This window comes from Sus scrofa, chromosome 2, assembly GCF_054392235.1.
Source record: "Sus scrofa isolate SSC_HxYL_T2T_F1_AM1 chromosome 2, Sscrofa_HxYL_maternal_Yorkshire_Landrace_v2.0, whole genome shotgun sequence".
NCBI lineage: Eukaryota > Metazoa > Chordata > Mammalia > Artiodactyla > Suidae > Sus > Sus scrofa.
In genome coordinates this window covers 152,594,647-152,619,161 of record NC_139384.1, presented here as the reverse complement: position 1 = coordinate 152,619,161, position 24,515 = coordinate 152,594,647, and the positions used below count along the sequence as shown (strand labels likewise).

The following is a 24,515-nucleotide window of genomic DNA, read 5'->3' as shown; positions in this document are numbered from 1 at the left end:
CGTATCTATTCTGCAAAGAAGGTCACTGTGTCCTTTTTTTAGATTCCACATGTAAGTGATAGCATATGATGTTGGTGTCTCACTGTCTATCTAACTTCACTTAGAATGATAATTTCTAGGTCCATCCATGTTGCTGCAGATGCCGTTATTTCTTTCCTTTTAATGGCTGAGTAATATTCCATTGTGTATATGTACCACATCTTCTTTATCTACTCCTCTGTGGATGGACATTTAGGTTGTTTCCATGTCTTGGCTGTTGTATATAGTGCTGCAGTGAACATTGGAGTTAATGTATCTTTTCGAGTAACAGAGTATAAAGTCTATAGTTATGGTTTCAACTTTTACAAAACTAACAGCCATTGAATTTTGGTGTGATATTAAAGGGAATAACCACATTTATCTGGAAAAGCTATTAAAATATTTCTTTCTCTTGAGTTCCCACTGTGGCTCAGTGGGATCATGGCATCTCTGGAGCAGTGGGACACAGGTTCAATTCCCAGCTCGGCACAGTAGGTTAAGGATCCAGCATTGCCACAGCTATAGCATAGGTCACAACTGCAGCTCGGATTTGATCCTTGGCCCAAAAACTCCGTATGATGTGAGGTGGCCAAAAAAGAAAAAAAAAATTTAATTTTTCTCTCTTTTCCAACTATATATACGTATATATACATATATATACGTATATATATGTATATATATGTATGAATCCACAATTGCTTCATATTATTCAGCCAATGCACTGTATTGCAATTGACTGAATGTGGAAGCAGATAAGACAATCCATCTGTCTTATATTAAGCCAGACATTAAAAATTCCACTCTTCTGGAGTTCCCATTGTGGCGCAGTGGTTAACAAATCCGACTAGGAACCATGAAGTTGCAGGTTCGATCCCTGGCCTTGCTCAGTTGGTTAAGAATCCGGCGTTGCTGTGAGCTGTGGTGTAGTTGGCAGATTTGGTTGGGATCTGGCATTGCTGCGCCTGTGGCATGGGCAACAGCTCTGATTAGACCCCTAGCCTGGGAACCTCCATATGCCTCAGGTGTGGCCCTAGAAAAAGACAAAAAAAAAAAAATTAATCTTTCTTTTTTTGAAAGACATATTTTTCATAAAATATGTGGCTCATGATCATATTTATGAAATGAACTTAGAGATTTTTTAAATTCTTGAGTTTTATTTATTTATTTTTAGTTTTTAAAATTACAGTTGATGTACAATGTTATGTCAATTTCTGCTGTATAGCAAAGTGACCCAGTCATACATATATATTTTTTTCTTTTTCTCATCTCATATTATCTTCCATCATGTTCTATCACAAGGAATTGGATATAGTTCCTTGTGCTATACAGTAGGAAAAAAATTCCTCAGTTTTCATTTCTGATACAGTAAATATCGATAGACACAATGTCAGTAGACAAAGTCCACACATTTAAACAAGAGCTCTTTGGGTCCGTAATAATTTTTCAGAGTGTAAAGGGGTTCTGAGACCAAAAAGCTTCAGCACTGATGCAATAGTATAGGATAGCAGTTCCAGTGGCGGCAGAGGAAGGGAGGAGAGGACCTACGGAGACTGCTGGATTTTCAGTCTCCCCACTCAGCCACCGCACATCTTTAGCCCAGCAATCAAGGCTTGGGAACAAGAGCTATAAACTATATTCCAGGCGTTCCCATCATGGCACAGTGGAAACGAATCCAACGAGGAACCATAAGGTTGCAGGTTTGATCCCTGGTCTTGCTCAGTTGGTTAAGGATCCAGTGTTGCCGTGAGCTGTGGTGTAGGTTGCAGACGTGGCTCGGATCTGGCATTGCTGTGGCTCTGGCATAGGCCGGCGGCTACAGCTCTGATTAGATCCCTAGCCTGGGAACCTCCATATGCCACGGGTGCAGCCGTAAAAGGACAAAAGACAAAAATTTTTTTAATTTTAAAAATTTAAAAATAAATAAACTGTGTTCCAAGTATTGCTGGTGTGAGTCTATGAAAGGGAAGGGCACTTCTTTACCTCCTTCTTCCTGTCTTGTCTCCAGATGAGACTTGGGTGTTGCACTGCGTAAAGAGAAGACCAGGAAAGGGCATCAAATGAGAGTAAGGCACCTTCACAGCCATGAAGGAAGGTATTTAGAAACACCAAAGCTGGTTGGTAAAGTCAAGCTGCCAGGGCCACAGCTGGTCCACTTGGGCTCAAGAGCATGGCGAGGGAGGAGCCAGGGATATTCTCTAAAGCAGCAAAACTCGAATTCCCTTCCTCCTGCTGTGGCCCATTTCTTAAAAGTGACCTAAACCCTTCAGTGGCCTTTAAGAACCAACAGTTCTTCTAGGCCACAGTCCCACATGGTTGATTAGAATAGGTCAACATGAAAAGAAACCAGGCTTAAAGAGAAAAAAAAAATGATGTATGGAGTTCCCATTGTGGCAGAGCAGAAACGAATCCGACTAGGAACCACGATCCCTGGCCTCACTCAGTAGGTTAAGTAAGGATCCAGCGTTGCCGTGTGAGCTATGGTGTAGGTCGCAGACATGGCTCGGATTTGGCATTGCTGTGGCTGTGCTGTAGGCCAGTAGCTACATCTCTGATTAGACCCACATACCTCCATGTGCCACAGGTATGGCCCTAAAAAAAAAAAAGGAAAAAAAGAAAAAGAGAGTAAAATGTAAACCAACATAGTAATAACTGCTCCTTCGCCCATACCTCCCCTTCCACTTCCACAGTCCCCTGAACTTCTCCCTCTCCCTCCTGCCATCCATCCCTTCCCGGCCTGAGCCCTTCCTTCCTTAGGCTATTACAGAAGCATTAGGGATATAGTCACTAGGATAGGGATTTTAGGGGTAAGGCCTTTCATCATAATTTGAGTCTCCTCTGTGCCATTTACCAGCTGTGTGATCCAGCAGGTCATGCTCCTTCTCTGGACTCTCAGTTTCTGCATCTTTCAGATGAGATGATCTTCCAGCTCTGTCATCCTTTAGTTATTAATGAACAGGATATATGTCCAGACTGGAAACTAAGGACTCTGGAATAAACATATTGTCATTGAAAAAAGCAGAGGGGAGTTCCTGTTGTGGCTCAGCGTGTTAAGAATCCCACTAGTATCCGTGAGGCTACAGGTTCAATCACTGGCCTTGCTCAATGGGTTAAGGATCAGGTGTTGCCTCGAGCTTCGGTATAGGCCACAGATGCGGCTTGGATCTGGCATAGCGGTGGCTGTGGTGTAGGCCTGCAGATGTAGCTCCAGTTTGACCCCCTAGCCTGGGAACTTCCATATGCCTCAGGTGCAGCCCTAAAAAGAAAGAAAAAAAAAAAAAAAGCAGAGGATCTAGAGAGGGCACATAGCTCTAGTTTGCATCACTACACGTTATCCCCTTTGGACATGGATATACTCAAGGTAAATGAACAAACAGAGGTCTCTGAAAACAACCTGGAGAAGCCTCTCAAGGCCATGGTTCTTCCCTGGGGTTCACTTAGCTAGTATGTTCCTAGAGTTGGTATTGGAGAATTCCCCAGGTCTTGCCCAGCAGTGGTAATTCCTTTGGTCTTGGAGGCTCTAGAGGTTTTCGCCTCCCTGTTGTGAGTCTGCTAATTAGATACCAGGCTCTGGCCCCTACCATTTCTTTTTTATTTTTTAACAGCTTTATTGAAATCTAATTCACATACCACGCGATTCTTCCCAAGTGTACGATTCAGTGACTTTTATTATATTCACAGAGTTACACAACCATCTTAGCTATTTTAGAACATTTTCATCACCCCTAAAAAGAAATCCTTAAACCCATTAGCACAGAAAAGAAACAAACTCTTGGACATGGATAACAGGCTTGTGGTTGCCACTGGGGAGAGGGAGGGCGTGGAATGGACTGGGAGTTAGTGGTTAGGAGATGTAAACTGTGGCATTTAAAGTGGATAAGCTATGAGATCCTGCTGTATAGCACAGGGAACTATATCCAGTCACTTGTGAAGGAACACGATGGAGGATAATGTGACAAAAAGAATGTTTATATAGGTATAACTGGGTCGCTTTGCTGTACAGCAGAAATTGACAGAACATTGTAAATCAACCATAATAATTTTTTTTAGGAAGGTCCTGTTGTGGTGCAGTGGAAGTATCCATAAGGATGCGGGTTCAGTCCTGGCTTGACTTAATGGGTCGGGGATCCAGCATTGCCTGAACTGTGGTGTAGGCCACGTGAGTAGCCCTAAAAAGCAAAATAAATAAATAAATTAATTAATTAAAAAACCATGAGCTGTTATGTCTCAACACCCCAGTCCCCTAGGCAACCGCTTGTCTACCGTCTGCCTTTCAGGATTGCCTTTTCTGGATAGTTCATATGAATGGAATCATGCAACATGTGGTCCTTTGTGGCTAGCTTCTTTCACTTAGAATGATGTTTTGAGGTTTATGAATGTTGTATCATATATCAGGGCTTCATGCTATTTTGTTTCAGAATGATATTCCATTGTATGGATACAACACATTTTATTTATCAGTTTGGGCTGTGGGGTCATTTGGTTGTTTCCACCTTTTTTTTTTTTTTTTTTTTTTTTCATTTTCAGGGCTGCACCCACAGGTCATGGAGGCTCCCAGGCTAGGGATCGAATCGGAGCTGTAGCCGATGGTGCACACCACCAGGCTGCGTCTACAACCTACACCACAACTCACAGCAGTGCCAGATCCATAACCCACTGAGCCAGGCCAGGGATCAAACCTGTGTCCTCATGGATGCTAGTCCGATTCACTTCTGCTAAGCCATGACAGGAACTTCCACCTTTTGTCTATTGTGACTAACACTACTATGAACATTGAGCCTTTGGTTTTAATTTTTGGGGGTATATATATCTAGGAGTGGAATTATTGGATCATATGTTAATTTTTTTTTTTTTTTGCTTGCTTTTTGGGGCCGCACTCATGGCACATGGAAGTTCCCAGGCTAGGGTCCAATCAGAGCTATAGCTGCCGGCGTTCGCCACAGCCACAGCAACATCAGATCCGAGCCTCATCTGTGACCTACACCACAGCTCACACCAACACCCGATCCTTAACCCACTGAGCAAGGCCAGGGATTGAACCCACAACCTAGTTCCTAGTCGGATTCATTTCTACTGCACCATGATGGGAACTCCAGTATGTTAATTTTTTATTTAACTTTTTGTAGAACTTTTTGTGGAACACAAACTGTTTTCCAGGGTTGCTGTGCCATTTTACATTCCCATAAGCAGTGTATTAGAGTTCCGGTTTCTCCACATCCACCAATAGTTGGTATTTATAGCCATCCAGTGGGCATGAATGGAATCTCATCAAGGCTTTGATTTACATATGATAGATATTTAATACATACACAGTTGTTGAATGAATAAATTGATCAGTCAAGCCCTGGATAGCTTCTACTGGGATTCAGCACTAGGAAGAGAAGAAGGAAGCAGTAGTCTTCAGACCAGGATTAATTGCTTTTCTTGTATTTGTCTTCTCCCATTTTGTAGCAGTCAGCAGTTCTTCCCTCCTTTTACTCAAAGTTTTCCCCAAATCCTCCTTCTAACTTATATCTGCGTTTGAGAAGTAGATACTGCCTTATCCAGTCTCTGTTCTGGATTACTCTCAGGGAAAAGGATCAAATATGTCTCGGATCAAGAGAACAAGTGCACACTCAAATCCATTTGCAAAGACAAAAATCTAGAGTGTTGGGAAGCATGAGGCTCTGGACAAGAAGACAGAAGAACCCAGAACTAGAAGATGAGACGCTAGAAACTTAGGAAGAATCAGAACCTCAGGTAGAAAACCCAGGAATTCACATTGTAACTACCTTTGATTCCAGTGCCCACAAATTGAGCACCATTGTCCCACAGCCACAGACGGGAAAGAAAGGAACCTAGGTTACTGATATGGATTTTCCTTGGGGCTTGGGGGCTCTAATAACCCTCTAAACAGCCCTAGGTCTTTCATCTAAAGATCTTAAAGAGAAGTTCCCGTCATGGCGCAGTGGCTAACAAATCCGACTAGGAACCATGAGGTTGCGTGTTCGATCCCTGGCCTTGCTCAGTGGGTTAAGGATCCAGTGTTGCCGTGACCTGTGGTGTAGGTCGCAGATGCGGCTTGGATCCCGCGTTGTTGTGGCTCTGGCGTAGGCTGTTGGCTACAGCTCCAATTGGACCCCTATCCTGGGAACCTCCACTGCACCATGACGGGAACTCCAGGGTTTTTTTTAATAATAATTTTTATTTTTTTCACTATAGCTGGTTTACAGTGTTCTGTCAATTTTCTACTGTGCAGCAAGGTGACCCAGTCACACATACATGTATACATTCTTTTTTCTCACATTATCATGGTCCATCATAAGTGACTAGACATAGTTCCCAGTGCTACACAGCAGGATCTCATTGCTTATGCATTCCAAAGGCAATGGTTTGCATCTCTTTAACTTTAAAATTCATAGATGAATTGTCACAAAAGTAATGAGTTAGAATGATCCCCAAACAAATTGTAACCAGAAATACTTCTCCATGACCTCAAGAATACACCATGGGAGTTCTCCTTATAGCACAGCGGAAACAAATCCAACTAGGAACCGTGAGGTTGCAGGTTTGATCCCTGGCCTTGCTCAGTAGGTTAAGGATCCAGTGTTGCCGTGAGCTGTGGTGTAGGTCGCAGACGCAGCTCAGATCCTATGTTGCTATAGCTGCGGCGTAGGCTGGCAGCTGTAGCTCCCATTCGACCACTAGCCATGGGAATCTCCATGTGCTGCAGGTGCGGCCCTAAAAAGAAAAAAAAAAGAAAGAATGACACCATGTTCTGGTTGTGCTTCCATGTCACAAACCACTCAGTATTCTTTCCTGGTTGCTCCCCAGTCTCCTACATCTTAACACTGGAGTATTCCAAGATTTGATCCTTAGATCTATCTGTTCTCTAACTGTGTCTACTCTCTTGATGATCTTTCCTAGTCTATTTTATTTGTTTATTGATTTAAGGGATGCACCCCTTAGCATGCATAATTTCCTGGGCCAGGGATCAAACCCACACCACAGTGACCCGAGCCACAACAGTGACAGGGCTAGATCCTTAATTGCTAGGCCACCAGGGAACTTCCTACCTAGTCTATTTATTTTATTTTATTTTATTTTATTTTGCTTTTTAGGGCTGCACCTGTGGCATATGGAGGCTCCCAGGCTAGGAGTCCAATCAGAGCTACAGCTTCTGGCCTACGCCAGAGCCACAGCAACGCCAGATCCGAGCCATGTCTGCTACCTACACCACAGCTCACAGCAATGCCGGATCCTTAACCCGCTGAGTGAGGCCAGGGATCAAACCTACAACTTGATGGCTCCTAGTTGGATTCGTTTCCACTGCACCATGATGGGAACTCCTCCTAGTTTTTAGATACAATGTTAAGATAATAAACTTACAAATTTTCATCTCTGACTCAGACTTACCCCTGAACTTCAGATCTGCATGTCCTATTTGACATCTCTACCTTATTATCTAAAAGGCACCATATTTAAAATGACCAAATATGGACTCAGTCAATGGCAATTCCATTCTTGCTGTTACTTATGCCAAAAACACTGGAGTCACAGTATGTGTGGCTTTAAGCTCTCTCTTGGGAGAAGCCATCCTCCTTTGGGAACAGGTGACATGGTCCAATGTCATAGCAGACCATAAAGTGATACTGTTATTTAGCACCTTGTATTTTTCCCCATAGGCAAGAACATCTCTTCAGGAACAACCAAAATAAGTAGTAAGTAGTTTGTCCGTTTCTAAGAATCTTAGAATATTAATTGGTCTTAATGCAAAGTGGTTTTTGTACTTGTCATTGGAAAGCTAGAGAGAGTGGCCTTAACCAAAGATAGTCAACAGGATCAAGTATTATTTTAAGGTCCAAACTTTTTGATCAGTCAGCAACAGGGTATTTTTGTGGTTGTTGTGTTTTGTTTTGTTTTGCCATACCTGTGGCATGTGGACATTCCCAGCCGGGGAGTGAAACTAGCAACAGGGGATCCTTAACCCACTGCACTGGGCCAAGGATAGAACCTGCACCCCTGTAGTGACCCAAGCCATTGCAGAGACAGCACTGCATCCTTAACCCACTGTGCCACAGCAGGAACTCCTCCTCTAGTGTTCGATGGTTTAAGCAGACCCAAAAAGAAGTTATGAAATATAGAGAACATTTCGAATGGATAATTAGTAGTCTGTCCTAATAGAAATAGATATAAAATTGCTTCCCTAAATTGGAGAGTAAATATTCTTTTCAAGCATGCATGGAATATTTACAAAAATTGACCACATGCCAGCCCATAAAGTTAGCCTCACAAATGTCTGAGTGCAGTTAAGTTAGAAATCAGTTACCAAAAGGGGGGAAAAAAACATATATTTAGAAACTTTTTAAATGTACTTTTCAACAACTTGTGGATCAAAGAGGAAATCATTCTAGAAACTGGGAAATACTTAGAAATACATTGCTGTGAAAATACTATAGCAAAACTGTGGGATGCAGCTAAAGTGGTACCTTGAAGGAAATCTGTAGCAGTAGTGCTTATATCAGGAAATAACTAAGCTCAAAATAATGAGCTAAGAAGTTAGAAAATTAACAGAATAAACCAAAAGAAAATGGAAGGAAATAATATAAAGAGTAGAAAATAGTGAAGTAAAATATATTGGAGTTCCCATTGTGGCTCAGCAGCTTAAGAGCCTGACTAGTATCCATGAAGATGTGGGTTCAGTCCCTGGCCTCACTCAGTAGGTTAAGGATCTCATGTTGCCGCAAGCTACAATGTAGGTCACACATGCAGCTCAGCTCTGGTGTTGCTGTGACTGTGACTGTGGCTGGCAGCTGCAGCTCTGATTAGACCCCTAGCGTGGGAACATCCATATGCTGCAGGTGCAGCCCTAAAAAAAAAAAAAAAAAAAAATTAGAGAAGATCAACAATGCCAGAAGTTAACTATTTGTAAAAGCTAATAAACCAACTTTTGACAAGAGTAACCAAGAACAAAAGAAGAGAATGCAAATAATATTAAAAGTGATAAGGGACTATAGCTAGATGTGCTTAATGAAGGTTTTAATAACTTGATGCCAATAAATATGAAAAAAGATAAATAAATTTTTAGAAAAATATGACCCACCAAAACTGGCTAAAGAAGAAATAACCTGAAAATCCTATAACGTGAACTTAACACTATGCTAAAAATATATAGTCTTTAATTTTTATCTTATTTTATTTTTTTAGGGCTGCACCTGCAGCATATGGATGTTCCCAGACTAGGTGTTGAATTGGAGCTACAGATGCCAGCTGCCCCACAGCCACAGCAATGCCAGATCCAAGCTGTGTCTGCAGCCTACACCACAACTCGTGGCAATGCTGGATCTTTAACCCACTGAGCAGGGCCAAGGATCAAATCCACATCCTCATGGATTAACTAGTCAGGTTAGTTACTGCTGAGTCACAGGGGAATTCCTAATTTTTATTTTTTTCTTTTCAGGTCACACCTGTGGCACATGGAGTTTCCCAGGCTAGGAGTCAAATGGGAGCTGCAGATGCAGGCCTATACCACAGCCATGGCAACACTGGATCTGAGCTGCATCTATGACCTATGCCGCAGCTTGCGGTAATGCTGGATCCTTAAGCCACCGAGTGAGGCCAGGGATTGAACCTGCAGCCTCACAGAGACTACATTGGTTCTTAACCTGCTGAGCCATAATGGGAACTCCTCTTTAATTAAAAAAAAAAAATTCTATAACCATTAAAGAATTTGAATCAGGAGTTTCCTCACGGCTCAGTGGGTTGGGGCTCTGGTGTTGTCACTGCTGTGGCTATGGTTATAGCTGTGGCTTGGGTTAGATCCCTGGCCCAGGAATTTCTGCATGCCATGGGCGAGGCCAAAAAAAGAATTTAAAGCAATTTAACTTTCCACAAAGCAAGCACCAGGTCCAGATGGCTTCAGCAGTGAATTATTTGAGTCACCAGTAAAATAGATAATTGAATTGTGGTAGAGTCATGCAATGAAGTGCTCCACAGCAATGAAAATGAATAAACTATTTACAGTTGCATACGTACACATGATCGAGTGTCAGAACACTGCTGAGTGAAAGAAGCAGTTACAGAATTCAGACACTGATTCCATTTATATAACATTCAAAAATCAGCAAAATAATAAATCATAAGATACAAAAATACATGTTAAAACTATAAAGAGAAGTGAGAAATAACTACCATAAAATTTAGTGTTTACATGGAAGGGAGTGTGATATGGGAGGAACATACAAAGAGACTTCTGAGGTACTAGGAGGATCCTATTTCTTTCTTTTTTTTTTTTTTTTTGTCTTTTTTGCCATTTCTTGGGCCGCTCCCTTGGCATATGGAAGTTCCGAGGCTAGGGGTCTAATCGGAGCTGTAGCCACTGGCCTACACCACAGCTACAGCAACGCGGGATTCAAGCCGTGTCTGCGACCTACACCACAGCTCACGGCAACACTGGATCCTTAACCCACTGAGCAAGGCCAGGGATCGAACTGCAACCTCATGGTTCCTAATCGGATTCATTAACCACTGAGCCACGACGGGAACTCCAGATGCTATTTCTTAACTTGAGTGTTGGATTACACATGTTCCTTTTGTTGTTATTCTTTAATTCCACTCCTAGGTATGCACTCTGGAGAAATTCTTGCACTTGCAGAAGACATTTTATATATTCTTCTGTATATATAATATCTTTTTCAATTTGTAAAGTTATTCTATGCAAAATGGATAAATTGGATGTGTATGTAGTATAGACATGGGGAAAATATCTAATGCATATTAAGTGTCAAAAATGTTATTAAACTCAAATATGCACAATATACACTAAAATGTGAACACTGGTTATCTCTGGGTTGGTCTCCATTTCAAAATTATACATTTTTATTTATTTATTTATTTATTTGTCTTTTTGCCATTTCTCGGGCCGCTTCCTGCGGCATATGGAGGTTCCCAGGCTAGGGGTCTAATCAGAGCTGTAGCCATGGGCCTACACCACAGTTCACAGCAACACCGGATCCTTAACCCACTGAGCAAGGCCAGGGATCAAACCCGCAACTTCATGGTTCCTAGTCGGATTCGTTAACCACTGAGCCACGACGGGAACTCCTCAAAATTATACATTTTTATAGTGGTCTAATATTTTGCTATATCTCATTTACTTTTGCGATGAAAAAACAAAACATTTTTCTATGTGTAAGAAACTGTTTCAAATAGAAGAATACTTATTATAATAAGAAAGAGGGGCTTTTTCTCCCTTTTGCAAACCAAAATGTGACAACCCCCCTGATTCTATAAAAGAGAATTTGTGAGGACAGAAAGTTCAAAATGGGAAGGGCTTCTGGAATTAGCTTCCTTTACTGGGGTAGAGTGTGACTGGGGCTTGGCCAGTCCCTCTGACTTACTCGACTTTCCTAACCGTAGTGCAAACCTGCCTGTTCCCTGCTACTCTCCACCCTTCGTTCATGGGGGTGACTGAGGTTTTGGCCACCTGCCTTCCAGTCCTGTCCCAGTGTTCCAGGTTCCCAGCCAACCAAGCATCTGGCACTTAAGCCAAAGGCCAGCAATGTCCTGACTTCCCGAGTGAATATCTGTGAAGAGAGAAGACATGATGGGGTCAGGACTCAGGGACACTGTAAGGCAAAGAACAGAGCCACGGAGCGCTAGGTGATCTTGTTCTGGGCCAGCTGGATTCGCTCTGTCTCCCTCTAGCCCCCAGAAGTTTCCATTACAATTGATGGGGACTTGTGGACTCTTGGACTTGGAGAGCCATGGAGTGGAGGGCATTCTGTGGGCCCAAAGGGTTTGGTTTATTAAGGGAAAATTCCAGGCTTTTGCACATTAACACCCTTGGCCCCGAACATTTTCCCTCCATCCTCTCCTGGCTAGCTTCTATTCATCCTTCAGATTGCAAATTGTGGACCAGTTCCTCCTGGAAGCCCTGCCAGACTCCACCACTGCGCCCTCACCACCCTCCGAGAAGGGACCTCAGTCCTCTGTGCCACAGCTTCTTCCTTGGCCAGCCCTTCCCACTCCAACAGCTGCCTGTTTGTCTTTCCCACTGGAATTTTAACTTCCTGAGGTCAAGGACCGTAATGGTGTTACTGCTGTATCTCTAGTACCTAGATAATCTGAAAGGACTCTGAAAATGTTCTGATAAGTGGATGAATAAAATGAAGGAACGGCAGAGGGCAAGTGACAAGGATCCCTCCACTTGTCTGGAGAGTGGTCCTTGGCAGCCTATGGGAGGAGCCTCCAGGCAAAGGGTGGGGGTGGGGGCTTTATCCTCCCCTCCTCCCACCCACTCTTTTATCATCAACCCCCTTCCTTCCCTACTCCCCACCCCCACTTCCAATTTGGTGTGGGCTTGAGCTCCCTCTACTGGCCAGGCTTTAGTGCTGCAGGGAGCCGGGCGCAGGTACCCTTGCTAGTTTCCTTTCCCCTGGAGAAAGGCTTCTACCCACTCCCGGGGTCTGGGGCTGATAAGGGACTGGAGAGAGAACGGGGCTCATCAGCACTGGGGAGGTTTTCAAGGTCTGGGCCCCCACCTCCCCTCCTGGACACCCGGGGCACTCCCCTCCCACCCTCACCTCATTCTCAGTTTCTTGGAGCCTCCACTCCATACTCCTCCTACTCCAGTTAATTTACAGAGATGTTGATTTCTGGAGCCTTTGGCTGATACCTCAGCTCAGACTGTGGAACAAAGATCCCAAGATGAGTTAGGGACAGAAAGACAGAAGAGTAAGAGAGACGGCCAATTGAAAGGGACCCAGAAAGGGAAAGGATCTAAACCCACGTTAAGACGAAGACAAAGATCAGGATTGAAAAGGACACTTAGAGCTTTGTCCCCCGCCCTTTCCACCCCCACAGGCTCATGAGAAGAGAAATTTCCCTCGCTCCTTCAGTGCGCCTTTGTTAATAGGAAACTAAGAGGAGTGATTGTGTTGGTCAGATCTTCAGACTTCAGACACTAGACTTTAGGGACAACTCCCGGGCAGGACTTCTCTCCCCCACCCCTGCTCTGTTGTCCTGAGAGGACCCTTCCTGGAGCTCACATCTTCACTGTCACTTCTGTTGAATGAGTACTCCGGCTCCAGCCCCGTCTCAGGGATGCTTCTCTCCTTCTCTGGCATCGGCTCATCCAGCCAGAGGAGTTCCTGTGGTGAGAAAACCCACTCCAGTGCCTTTCGGACCCCCACCAGGCCCAGCAACTGTAGGGAGAGACACAAAGCCAAGAGCGTCAGCAGCAGCAGCAGGAACGTTAACAACAGGAATATTCATTGAGCTCTTCCTGTGTGTAAGGCACTGTGGGTAGTTTCACGGAATGCCAACACATTCGTATGAGGTGGAGGGAATAATTATCCCATTGTACAGAGAGAAATGGATGTTCTGAAAGTTTAGTTAAACTTCTCTGAGGTCACAGAGCGGGGATGTAGTAACCAGACTGGTGCCGGTGCAAAACCCAAAGCTCTTGCCCAGTGAGCAACAACAAGGCCGGGATCCACTTACATTATCATCTCACTGAGCAACAGAGGTGCCGGCCTTGCCTCTCCCAGGGCCTCAGTTTTCTTCTGGGCTTTCTATCCCTACCTGTTGCTGATCAGCCCAGAGAGGTTGGGGAAAGGGTTGAACCAAATACCCTAGATCTAGCCCACCCACAGGGATCCCTTTGCCATCTTTCTTTGTGCTAGGATTCCCAGAGCCAGGGCGGGTGACAGAGGGGACGTTCTTCCTCTTGTGCAGGCCCTGGCCACACTCCCTGTCTCAGAGTCTCTTGGGAGCTGGCAGGATACCACCCAGCTCTGCCCGGAATCACCATGAGGGGAAAGATGATGGCTGCAGGGGTAGACTTGATTATCCAGAGCAGACCCAGGCAGGCAAGCTGGATGGCTGTGAAGAGGTGGACCCTGCTCAGGGGCACATGCCGCAAGAGCAGGAGGTCTGGCTGGTGCTTTGCTGGCATCAGTAATAGCTGCACCCTCTTTGTGAACTGGGGGAACAAGAGAAGGAGGAAAGCATGGTACTCAGGTCGGCTGGAGGCTGTCCCTATGAGCTCTCCAAGCCCAGCAGGGGCTGGTCAGAGGGCTTCCTGGGTCCCCACCCTATCCAGAACATGGCAGCAGAGTCCCTGTGCCCAGGAGAGGCAGGCCAAGAGGAGGGGATGGGAACTGGCAAGTGAAGGCAGGAGGTACCAGCAGGAAAGCAAAGGATCAGAGGGGGGTTACTTGGTGATTCTAACAGACTCACCTGGATGCTGCTAATCGCGGCCACCCCCATGGACAGGAAGATGCCGTAGAGCACAGGCATCGGGATGAACTGGGAGAGAGAAGTGGAGCGCTGGCAAGACTCCTGGTCCCTGCCAGCTGCCCAGACACCCTCCCACACACACCCCGAGGCTCCAAGCCCCGCTTCCAGCATCTAAGCACGTCCAGATCTTTCCCTTCCTCCCCACTTTGCATGCCTGATCTCGCTGACACTTGGCGTCCGTCAGATGGGGTAAATGTTACGGTCGTCTCCATTTTACAGAGGGAGACACTGGATTTCAGAGGACTAAGTAACGTGCCTGTTACCTCTCCGCACTCCTCCCTCACGTTCCCCTCAGCCCGCCCCGCTCCTGCTCTCCTGGCCTCCCTTCCTTTCCTCCTTATGCCCAAGTTTATTTCTGCCTCTTGCAAGGCCTTTGCTTTGCTACGCCCTGCACCTAAAATGCTCTTCCCCGCCTTCCTTCTCACTGCTCATCGCACCCCAGACAAACCTCCCCTGACCTGACCGTCTGCTCTAAAGGAGACCCCCGGCGCTCTTAGTCACCTTGCTCTCGGTTTTCTTAGAAGTCCTCACTGCCTGAAATGATCCTATTTTATTGTTTTAATCGTTTTAGTCTGCCTCCTCTCACCAGACTGCAGGAGGCGATGATCTCTTTTGATCACCACTATATTCCCAGTTGCCTGGAGCAGTGCTGGGCATGCGGTTTATGCTCAGTAAATACCTGTTCAATGAGAGTCCCCTAGTCAGGAAGCGGTTGATCCGGTCCATCTGGCTCTTTCCATGCCTTTACTCTCACCCAGCCTCCATGACCTCTCCCTCCCCTAACCTCTTGTCGTCCTGCCAGTGACTCTTGGGTGCCATTCTCCACACCCTTCCTGACTGCCGTGCTGTCTCGGCTTGTTGAGCCTTTCTGCTGTTACTTGTTATTAAGTGGTTATTCGTGTGTCTGTGTGGCCGACCGGGGCTTGGTTCTGTATTCTTTTTGGATATGCCTCCCCTCCCCCCTCCCTTCTCCTGGGTCCCTAGCTGAGCCTTGCACACAGCAGGTGTTCTGTAAGCATATGGTGAGGGAGAGGTAAAAGCATTTGCCTCAAAGATTTGGGGTGTGATGTTTAAAGCTCACCGAGAGGCTGGAGCAGGGGTGGCACTTGGCCCCCAAGGATGGTGGCACGACTACACCCAGCTCCACTGGGCAGAAAGCCCACCGGGTAAGAGTTTGGGTTCTCAGATTAGATCTGAGAAACCAGCTCTCTTGGTGTTCTCCTGTCAACTCTTTCATCTCTTTGAGCTTTGGCTTCCGCTCTTGCAAAGGGCCTCTGCCTCTGAGGAGCAGTGTGAGGATTAAATGAGACTCTGTCCAGAGAAAACCTAACACAGTGCCTGGCACGCAATAGCCCTCAGCCAGTGACCATTCTTGCTACAGTCGTGATTCTTACTGCCCTGCCCCCATGCTGGCCTAACAAAGGTACCTTGAGTACCGGTGCCAGGAAGATGGAGAGTCCTGTGAGAATGAACACCACCAGGCCCGTCAGCCTCTGCTCTCTGTGGGGACAGGGAGGGCTTAGCCAGGGTCTGGGAGGGGCCCTGCAGTGCTTAGGCCGGAGATGCTGGCCAGACACCACAACCCACCCTGGCAGGGGGCAAGTGGAGGGATCTCCCAGTAGGAACCTGCCAGGGAGGGGGCCTTAGTCTGGTGTGAAAATTTGGTGGAGAGCAAAGAATTGTCTTGTAGCTCAGCAAGTGAAAGATCCGGCATTGTCACTGGGGCAGCTCAGGTCACTGCCGTGGCGCAGGCTCTCTCCCTGGCCCAGGAACTTCCACATGCCACAAGTATGGCCAAAGAGAGAGAGGAAGGGACAAGGCACTTCAGTTCAGGGACCCTGGCCTCTTCATCAGTTCAAGCTTCTAGTTGCTCTATTGTTTATTTTGATGGAAATTTAGCAATCTTTACACTACCATAATACCTTTTACTTCCCAATTTGCAAAGTTGATTTCACATACTTTCAACAGTAAGATTGTGTTTTCAGCAAAATCAGTGTTGTGATGGTTATGGTGTAACATTAAGTGAGGTGCTTCCACACTGAGCGGGGATTATTAGGGGGCACCTCATCCTTGCTCAGCTCTGGCTGCCTCTGCCCTTACAACCGCGATGCTCCTCTTAAGGCCCCGCCCAGTCCTCTGGCTGGAGGAGGAGAAGCCAAGGTCCCAGAACGCATCCATTCACCCCACCGCAGTGCTGGTGGGGCGCTGAGCCCTCTGGACTCACCAGCTTAGACTTTAAGCTGCCCAAATAACCCTGCCCTGTACCCACTAGCCCACCTTGCTGCCCACCTCTCATTCCTGCCTCCTGAATGGCCTCACCTGATGCCGAGGAAGCTAGGAGGCTCCCCTGGGACACCAGCTCTGCTCTCTCTCTGCAGACTGTCCATGTGGGCCAGGGAGATGACAGTGGCTGAGACGTACCAGGGCAGCCCAAGCGCTGACGTGAGCAGCATGAGCGCAGCCACACAGAAGAGGTCCAGGTGGAAGCCAGCTCCCTTCTGCAGGTAGTGGTGGGGCAACGAGGATGCAGCTAGTCCAGACCTGGGCCCTCTGTCCTCTGGGGCGGGAGAGGGGGAGCCTGGACCCCCCCACCCCGGAACTTCTGTCCCTCGGTCTAGGGACCTAGGGTCTTCCCCAGCAGGCCTTACCCGCAGTCGATACTCGGCGCGGTTGAGGATGACCCCTGTGATCTGCTGGTCCATGAAGATGAGGATAGACAACAGCAGGGCAGGCAGGGCAGCTGCCACACTCAGCCACCAGGGGTTGGCTCCAAAAGGTGACACCAGCCAGCCACGCCCAGGGAGTGTGGGCTGGGGGAGGGCAGTCCACGGGCAGGTTGGAGAGGGTCTCTCAAGAGCACCTCCCCTGCACACTCCAGCCTTGGCATTCTTCCCAACGCCCCCGGCCCCCCAGTCCCGAGACACTGGATGCTAGGTGGGAGCAGACTGGGTAGGCATAGCTGGTTCAAAGCACCCCAGGGCAAGAATGACAGGAGTTCCCGTCGTGGCGCAGTGGTTAACGAATCCGACTAGGAACCAAGAGGTTGCGGGTTCGGTCCCTGCCCTTGCTCATTGGGTTAACGATCCGGCGTTGCCGTGAGCTGTGCTGTAGGTTGCAGATGCAGCTCGGATCCCACGTTGCTGTGGCTCTGGCGTAGGCCGGTGGCTACAGCTCCGATTCGACCCCTAGCCTGGGAACCTCCATATGCCCCGGGAGCAGCCCAAAGAAATAGCAAAAAGACCAAAAAAAAATTAAATAAATAAATAAATAAATTCTTTAAAAAAAAAAAAGAATGACAGAGGGCAGAAGGAGGGGGACCAGCCTAGAGGGTGGGCTGGAGCCAGGGCTTCTGGACTTTGGTTCTCAAGGTCCCCCCCTCCCTCCCTGCAAAAGGAAGAGGTGGTGAATGAGGCCTGCCCATCCTTCTTCTTTTTTTTTTTTTTTTCACTTTTTGTTTGACTTTTTAAATATTATTCAATGAATTTATTAAATTTATAGTTGTACAATGATAGAGCATTTCCATCCCAAACCCCCAGCTGCCCATCCTTCTTGATGTGCAAAGCCCTTTCCCTAGGCGCCCCCACACCCCCATCCAGGGTGGGGCAACTCAGGCTCAGACCTGCCTTGATCTGGGGCAGGGGCAGGGCTGGGTGTGTCTGCGTCTGCTCCGATTACTAGCGTCTGTGTGGGAGAGGGGCCCCAGCGGCCGGCTGGGATTCTGAGCCCCTGAGGCCGCCCCAGTTGGCGCCCCCCTGCTTTCCTGCCCTGAGGGAAGCTGGAGGGGAGGTCTCCAAATGCACTGGCAACGCTTAGGTGCCAGGTCAGTGCTGAGCCTTGTCCTGTGCACTGCCATGTGCTAGACAGAGAGCTCCGGCTTCACTGGATCAGAGCAGGCGATCAGAGGTGCAGAGAAGAGGGGGGAGCAGGGCCGTGGGTCGGGCCACGCCAGAGGTGGGGAGGACCCACAACAATGGCTAACAGTTACGGAGGTCGGTATGGTGTGTGCCAGTCCTAGCAGTGTGACAGTGCTTTGCATTCTGCACTTCGTGAACCTCAAAACAATCTATGAAGGAGGAACTCTTGCTATTTATTACTTCCACCTTGTAGAGGAAGAAATCGAGGCTCAGCCTGCAGGTTAACTCCCCTAAGACACACGGCTAGAAGTGGCAGAAATGGAGTGGACCCAGGGAGGTCTGACTGGAACCCATCCTTTTAACCCCTTACCTGTAATAATAGCTCCCTAGTGTTCTGTGCTCACTGTGTACCTGGCACATGATGTGTCCTCACGACATCTGTGAGGCCATTATTATATTATTTTAGGAGTGAGGGAAGACTGGAGGAGAAGTGGGGGGGGGGTCTAGTCACACCTCCTCCTCTACGGCCCTGTTTGCTGGGCCCCCGCCTTCCACTTCCAGCTCTCACCTTGAACTCTCTGGGCACCAGGAGCTTTGGCGTGGCTAGGTCCAGGAAGGCATCGAGGCCACAGCCCAACAGGATGGCCAGGACGGAGGAGAAGTCGCCTAGCATCTTCCGCACCTGGCCACCCAGTGGACACTCAGCGAGGTTCCGGCCACCACTCACCTCCTTCCGTGGTCTTTCCCATTCGCAGACAGGGCCCGAGGCCGAGAGCCCGTTCTCTCCCCCAGAAAGAGGTGACACTCACCACGGAGGGGAAGAAGCGGCTGGTCTTGAGGTGCTTGAGAGCCATGGCAAAGAAGAAGGAGGTTAGGAAGAGGAGGACGGAGAAGACGGCGACGTCCGGGACCGTGTGACAGCCAGGGCCACGAGGGTGGCCTCCCCGCCGGGCACACTCAGGTGGGGGCAGCAAGGATGCGTTGACCAGGCCTAGGTCCTGTGCAGAGAGGTGGTGAGACACGGCGGTAGGAGCGGACCACTGAGGCCCCGAGGACGCGAGGCAGAGCTCCAGCCACCGCCAATGGCTGGGCCTCAGTGGCCTGTGGGGGGTGGGAAGAGCCAGGAACCACTGGCTTCTTTGGCCTGCACCCGCTCTTCTCCACGCCCTCCGGGGAACAGGCCCTCACCAAGCTTAAGATGTCATCTTCGACTTTTGGCTTCGTGCTTGTCCACTGAGACTCGTTTCCTGGGAAGCAGAGAAGAATTCAGGCGTATCTTCCCCTAATCAGGAGCCTGATCTCACAGGCCCAGAGGGTTCTTGGTTCTGATTCACCTGTCTGCTGCCTCCAATCACTACAAGTCCGTCCTCAGGACATTGCCTCGCGCCCTGGTCCCTTCAGATTCCCTGCCTAACAGACTCCCTGCTCCTCAGCACAGGCCTGGCGAAAGCAGATCCCCAGCAAATGGATGAGCACACCAATCTGTGTTTCCATCCGGGCCAGAATGGGTCCCGTCCATGTCTAGTACGGGGCGGCACCCTCGAGCGGACACCTCTTCCCTGGTCCTGCTGTTTCTGACCTTGTGGAGGGATCTGGGCGAGTGTAACACTCCAAGCTTCTTGCCACCCAGTCACTCGGCCAAGGGCAAGCGTGGCAATTTATTTGATTGGTGAATTGGGGAGAAGACACTGGGCTTGCCTGGCCACGCCCCTCCGCGGAGTAGGCTGCAGGCACCGTGTGTGCATTTAGCTCAGCTCCTCTGGGGCGAGACAGTCCCTGTCTTTGCAGCCATGACCGCCTGGGTGAGTCCGTCCATCTAAGTCTGGTTTCCTCATTCGGAAGCCCGCTCGCTCATAGCTGTAACGGTGTTCTTCTCTCAGCCTTGTCAGAAGTAAAGATGATATTGGGCCTGCTCTGTAGACTTATTTTCACCTGACTCAGAACTAGAGCACTGCTGGTTACTAGGTGAGTACTCAGCACTTGGCTGAACTGAACTAAGCGGGACAGCAAGGGGACAACCCCTTCTGCCTCCGCCCTCATTTTCCTCCAGCTCCCTACTTTCCTCACCCACCTCCTGGTTCTGGGTACTGGCAGAGGCAGCCATAGGCAAGAGAGCCAGGTCTCTGGATGGGATAGGCCTGGGTCAAGGTCAGCATTTTGCCCACGGCATCGTAGATGAAGATGAGGCTGATGAGGGCACAGAAGCCTTCCTCGGTGAAGCGGGTGAAGTAGCGCACCAGCACGCTGGCCTCCATGGCCACCAGCACCAGGCAAAAGGTGGCCACCCAGAGGCCCACCCACAGGCGGAAGGGCAGGTAGTCCAGGCCGTGATCTCTAGGGGTCGAGAGACAGGCAGGGCTGGGCAGGGCCCTTCTGCTCCCAGCCTAATCTGGGTCAGCTGCCCCTGGAGCCAGGCGGTTCCCATCCTCCCCTATTGAGGCCGCCAGGACCAGGCCGAGGGTGAGTGGTGAGGGCGAGGGGAGGTGGGTGAGTCCTCCCACCTGCTGAAGGAGAAGAGCAGGCGTTCAAAGACCAGCACTGGCCCAGTGCTGCTGAGGATGGTGAGGGGCTGGCCCGCCATCAGGCAGAAGGCAGCTCCAGCCACTGCTGTGCCCAGGAAGCTCTCCAGCACCCCCTAGAAGCCGTTAGAGGACACTGTCAGCGCAGGACCCTGGAGTCCTCCCCCCAAGCTTGGGGGGAGCCTTCTCAGCCCACCCATCGTCCCCGAGAAGGGCAGAGGGCCTGGCTCGTGGAGAACCAAAGCTCTGCCCGCTCCCCCCGCCCCGCCGACCTGAGCACCGTCGGTGGCTTCTCCCAGCAGTCCCCCGAAAGTGATGGCGTTCGTGACGGTGGCCAGGTAAATGTAGAGCACGGCCGAGAGGCACTGGGGGTGCAGGGCGTCCGAGAAGTCGCTGGGGTACCACGAGGCCTTCCGGCGCACGTCCTGGACAAGGCCCCCAAACAGCCTCCCGCCCGGGGGTCATCAGCGATCCGGGTTCCCGCAGCCCACTCCCCTCTCCCTTTCCCTGCGGCCGGGGGAGCCTCCCGCCCCGCACGCTGAGCGCACACCTCCGCCTCCTCCCGGCGCCTCGACCGGCCCCTGGTTCGCACCCCAGCTCGCCTCACCTGCCCGTCCGCCGCAACTCAGGGCCGGGCGCGTGCGGCCCGCAGCCGTGCGGGTCTTCGGCCGGGGCCCTTCGCCGGGCAGAGGGGCGCGTGGCCTCCTGCAGTTGCGCGGGGAGCCTGAGCACAGGGGAAGCCAAGTCGGCGGAGCATCTCCGAGCAGCCGGCGACGCGGCGACTGGGCGCGGGAGCTGGGGGCGCGCTGCCCCCTGGCGGCGGCCCGTGTCTCTGCTGGCGGGACGCGGCCCCGCGCGCGGAGCCCGGGGCCCCACCTCAACAAGGACCAGGGCATGGTGTGTGTGACCGTCTAGCAGACGTGCGAGCCAGGCTCCAGCAAGGGAAGGCCCTCGCGCAAGGTCTCACAGCGACTGTGAGCCCAGTTGGGTCGGCCTGACCCCAATCAGAGCACAGGCTCCTGTCCCTTTCCTGGCAACCGCCTCCCCTCCCCGCCTCAACGCCCCCAACAGTGGACCCAAGGCCAGTGCGGAAGGGTCTCTATGGGACCATGACCCCCAGATACCTTTTGTGCTGAGAGGGCAGACATTTAGGCGGGGGAATCCGAACTGTTGGATCCCACCGACCTGGAGGGAGCACTGTCACCTCCTCTAGGAAGGCATCCAGGGCTGCCAGGAGGTCTTGAAGGTTGCTGGCCCGACGAGCTGACCCCTGGAATTGCTGGGGACAGGGCGCAGAGGGGCGCTAAATACGAAGCTTCACCCTTACAGGCACTTGCAGTTTCAAAACGAGACACACGTCACACAGGCAGGCGGGTCCCTCAAGCATTCGTGTCGCACGCGGGCATCGAGCAGCGTGGGTGCCTACTGCGCCCCGGCGCTGCGCTGGCGGAGGGGGTGCGGCGCTAGCCAAGGGCCGGTGATCTCGGCCTCGTTGCCGCACTCGGTCACACGTATCGAGTCCGCGCACGCACTCACTGCCACAAGCCTGGGTGCGCACGCGTGCACGCCGACACCTGCCCAGCTCACCGGGTCGCTGAGGAGGACAGCCACCGCCCGGCCCATCTCGTGATAGCTCCTTCCCAGGGTCGGGGGACCGACAAGGAGGCAGAAAAACCTGAGGAAGGAACCAGGTTCCAGGGAGCGTCGGCGGCTGCTCCCTCTCGTAGGGCAGCGCTGGGCTCTGACTCCCTACCAGCCCCACGCACACACTCGCGCGGGTGCCTTCCTCACAGTCCTGACCGCTGCCCCTCCCTGAGCCCCCCAGCCCAAGGGAGCGGGGCCCAAAGACCCCCTAATACCCTCCCCAGTAAGGGCCTCCTCGGGGCTCCAGGATCCCTGAGCCCCACTCGGCAGCCTCACCTGCTGGGGAGAGGCACCTCAGTGAGGGGCCCCAGCACCACTGGATCCCGCAGTCGCACAAAGACCCCCAGGGGGTGCGCCAGGAAGCCCAGCTCTCCGGCCAGCACAGCCCCCGCCTCAGTCCCCGGGGGGAGCTTCTGTCTCAGAGGGTTCTGTCGCTGGGGGTTAAAGAGACCCGGAGGAGGAGAGGTTTTTCGGGGAAGAGGTTGTCGGCAGGATCTGGACTGAGGAGGAGGCTGGCGGAGGGTGGGTCTCTGTGAACCCCTGGCTCCTCTCCCAGCCCTGCCCAAGGAAGGGCCACACACCTGCTCCTTCAGGGGCGCTTCCTCATCCCGCGAAGCCTCTCTTGGTTGGGCCGATCCTACAAAGCAGGATTCTGCGGTGATTAAGAGCACAGACTCTGGGGCGAGACCCCCCAGGGCTCCCTGCCCAGCTTTGCCAAGTTGTGAAAACTGGAGCCCACCTTCTCCCTCTGCTCCTCAGTTTTCTCAGCGCTAGAATGGGGATAATGTGGGTGTTGCCTCCCACCATGGCTGTGAAGATTAAACCACTGTGTAGTCTCCCCAGCATCTACCAAGAACCTCCCTTCGCAGAGCTCTGGCTGTTGGGATTCTGGCTCCTCCATTCTTCTGCCCTCCCTACTACGCCCGCTTCTCACCCCTGGGTTGAGGTCTGAGTAGAGGCCAGGCCACCCTTGGTCCGGGAAGTACAGGGGAGATCTGGGGCCCTCCCACCCCAGAGTTCTGGTCCTGGGCTCAGGGTGGGACGTCTCACCCCGGCAGGGGCTGGTGCCTGTGGTCTGGATGGGGTGCTGGGGTCTCTGCAGCAGCAAGGCCTTCAGCTGCCCTCTCAGCTCTGGGCTCAGCGACTCCACTCTGGTCACCTGCTCTGGAGAAAGAGGCTCCCATCCTTTTCCCAAGAACTCCCTGCCCCCAACCGCTCCCCTTCCCCTCTGCCCAGGTCCCTTTCCCTTCTGAGAGTCTCAGGGAATGAAGGGGCCAGTGAACCTGCTCTTTCCGCTCTGCGTTTGCATCTCTCCCCTGTGACAGGGATGGAATCCCCTGCGGCGGGGCGGGGTGGGCTTTGGAAAGTTCCAAGACTTTGGGGAGGAAAATCTTGGTGAAACGACATGGCTGCCCAGGCCCTCTCAGCAAAGGCACCCAGCGTACCCACAAGCTCCAGGAGGCTCTGAGCTGGACAGTCCAGCAGGACAAGTCCCTTGGCCAGCAGACTGCGGAGCTTCTGGAGGCTGGACAGCGCCACGGCGGGCACATGGGGGGCACTCCACCGGCCTGCACCCACTTCGAACTTCTCTTCAAACAGCACCCACCTGTGGTGAAGAGGGTACACCATGTTATTGCAGGCATCTGTCCAAGTCTAGGAGTGGGGACACAGGCTAGGAGTGGGGATGCAGGCGAGCCAGGGAAGGTGAGGCAGTCGGGGAGGGGATCCTGGGCCCAGCGGTACAAGAGCATGCTCCTTCCTGGGCAGTAGTCACCCCTCATCTTGCATCTCGGGGAACTCAAAACACAGAAAGGAACTGACTGGGAGTGAGACTACCCCCCCCACACACACACACAGGAAGAGCTGGCGGTCATGGAGGAGGCCCCATTGGGGGCAGGGGAAAGACCCCCCCAAAACCGCCCTGGTCCCACTCACCTGCCCGTCTCTCTCCATTCCAGCGCCTGGGGCCAGCCCAGCAGCTCGTTGAGCTGAATGAAGAGCAGGAGGTCCTTGGGATCCCCCAGTTTCCCGCTGGCCGCGTCTAAGGGATCATCAGGTCTGGGCCCAGAGCCAGAGTCATTGTCCAGCTCTCCTGTGGGCACATTTTCACAAGCTCTGGAGACTTCAAACTCTTCCTGGCCTGACAGCTTCATCTCGGTGAGACTTGCACAGATGCTCAGGGGCTGCTGTTGTCCTCGGTTCT

The 24,515-nt window shown here is 50.8% G+C and overlaps 2 protein-coding genes across 22 annotated transcripts in view; one reads left to right on the top strand and one right to left on the bottom strand.

Annotated features, from left to right (window-relative positions):
• Nucleotides 1–24,515, top strand: part of LOC110259509 (uncharacterized) — a 51,278-nt gene that overhangs the window by 12,281 nt on the left and 14,482 nt on the right. The window contains exons 2-5 of one of the 8 annotated variants that reach the window (XR_014838905.1): nucleotides 7,680–7,715; nucleotides 16,674–16,802; nucleotides 18,905–20,114; nucleotides 24,271–24,469. The gene's annotated coding sequence lies outside the window, so the exon portion shown is untranslated. Of the gene's footprint in view, nucleotides 1–5,585; nucleotides 5,755–7,679; nucleotides 7,716–16,673; nucleotides 16,803–18,904; nucleotides 20,115–24,270; nucleotides 24,470–24,515 lie in introns of those variants that run through there. The other 7 variants (XR_014838904.1, XR_002341944.2, XM_085014823.1 and 4 more) reach the window with 7 other exon arrangements.
• SLC4A9 (solute carrier family 4 member 9) lies at nucleotides 1,153–24,515 on the bottom strand. Of its 14 annotated transcripts, XR_014838898.1 has the most exons (25): nucleotides 24,248–24,515; nucleotides 23,758–23,918; nucleotides 23,363–23,476; nucleotides 22,894–22,949; nucleotides 22,589–22,746; nucleotides 22,256–22,343; nucleotides 21,854–21,947; nucleotides 21,276–21,392; nucleotides 20,941–21,115; nucleotides 20,651–20,784; nucleotides 20,221–20,483; nucleotides 19,338–19,396; nucleotides 18,959–19,147; nucleotides 18,718–18,831; nucleotides 16,944–17,105; nucleotides 16,615–16,793; nucleotides 15,723–15,795; nucleotides 14,236–14,304; nucleotides 13,805–13,978; nucleotides 13,044–13,199; nucleotides 12,579–12,681; nucleotides 11,484–11,579; nucleotides 2,867–3,004; nucleotides 1,999–2,042; nucleotides 1,373–1,864 (listed from the first exon to the last, which is right to left on the bottom strand). XR_014838898.1 is itself a non-coding variant. In XM_021084880.2 (22 exons), the coding sequence occupies exons 1-21, from the start codon at nucleotides 24,463–24,465 to the stop codon at nucleotides 12,628–12,630; spliced, it is 2,868 nt and encodes a 955-aa protein (XP_020940539.2). In that variant the 5' UTR covers nucleotides 24,466–24,515; the 3' UTR covers nucleotides 10,851–11,579; nucleotides 12,579–12,627. The 14 variants fall into 14 exon arrangements, 4 of the variants coding, with proteins under 4 accessions (XP_020940539.2, XP_084870920.1, XP_084870921.1 ...); XR_014838897.1 differs by having other exon boundaries at nucleotides 1,153–2,042; nucleotides 20,941–21,033; nucleotides 21,793–21,947; nucleotides 23,363–23,471; XR_014838890.1 differs by lacking the exons at nucleotides 1,373–1,864; nucleotides 1,999–2,042; nucleotides 2,867–3,004 and adding exons at nucleotides 3,666–4,184; nucleotides 5,325–5,386 and having other exon boundaries at nucleotides 21,793–21,947.

Coding starts and splice junctions, on each gene's coding strand:
- SLC4A9 (XM_021084880.2), bottom strand. CDS start 24,465: ATGAAGCTGTCAGGCCAGGAAGAGTTTGAAGTCTCCAGAGCTTGTGAA. Junction 23,919..24,247: donor GAATGGAGAGAGACGGGCAG/GTGAGTGGGACC, acceptor TCTTCACCACAG/GTGGGTGCTGTTTGAAGAGA. Junction 13,200..13,804: donor CCATCATCTTTCCCCTCATG/GTGATTCCGGGC, acceptor CTCTCCCTACAG/TTGCTGGGCCTGGTGGGGGT.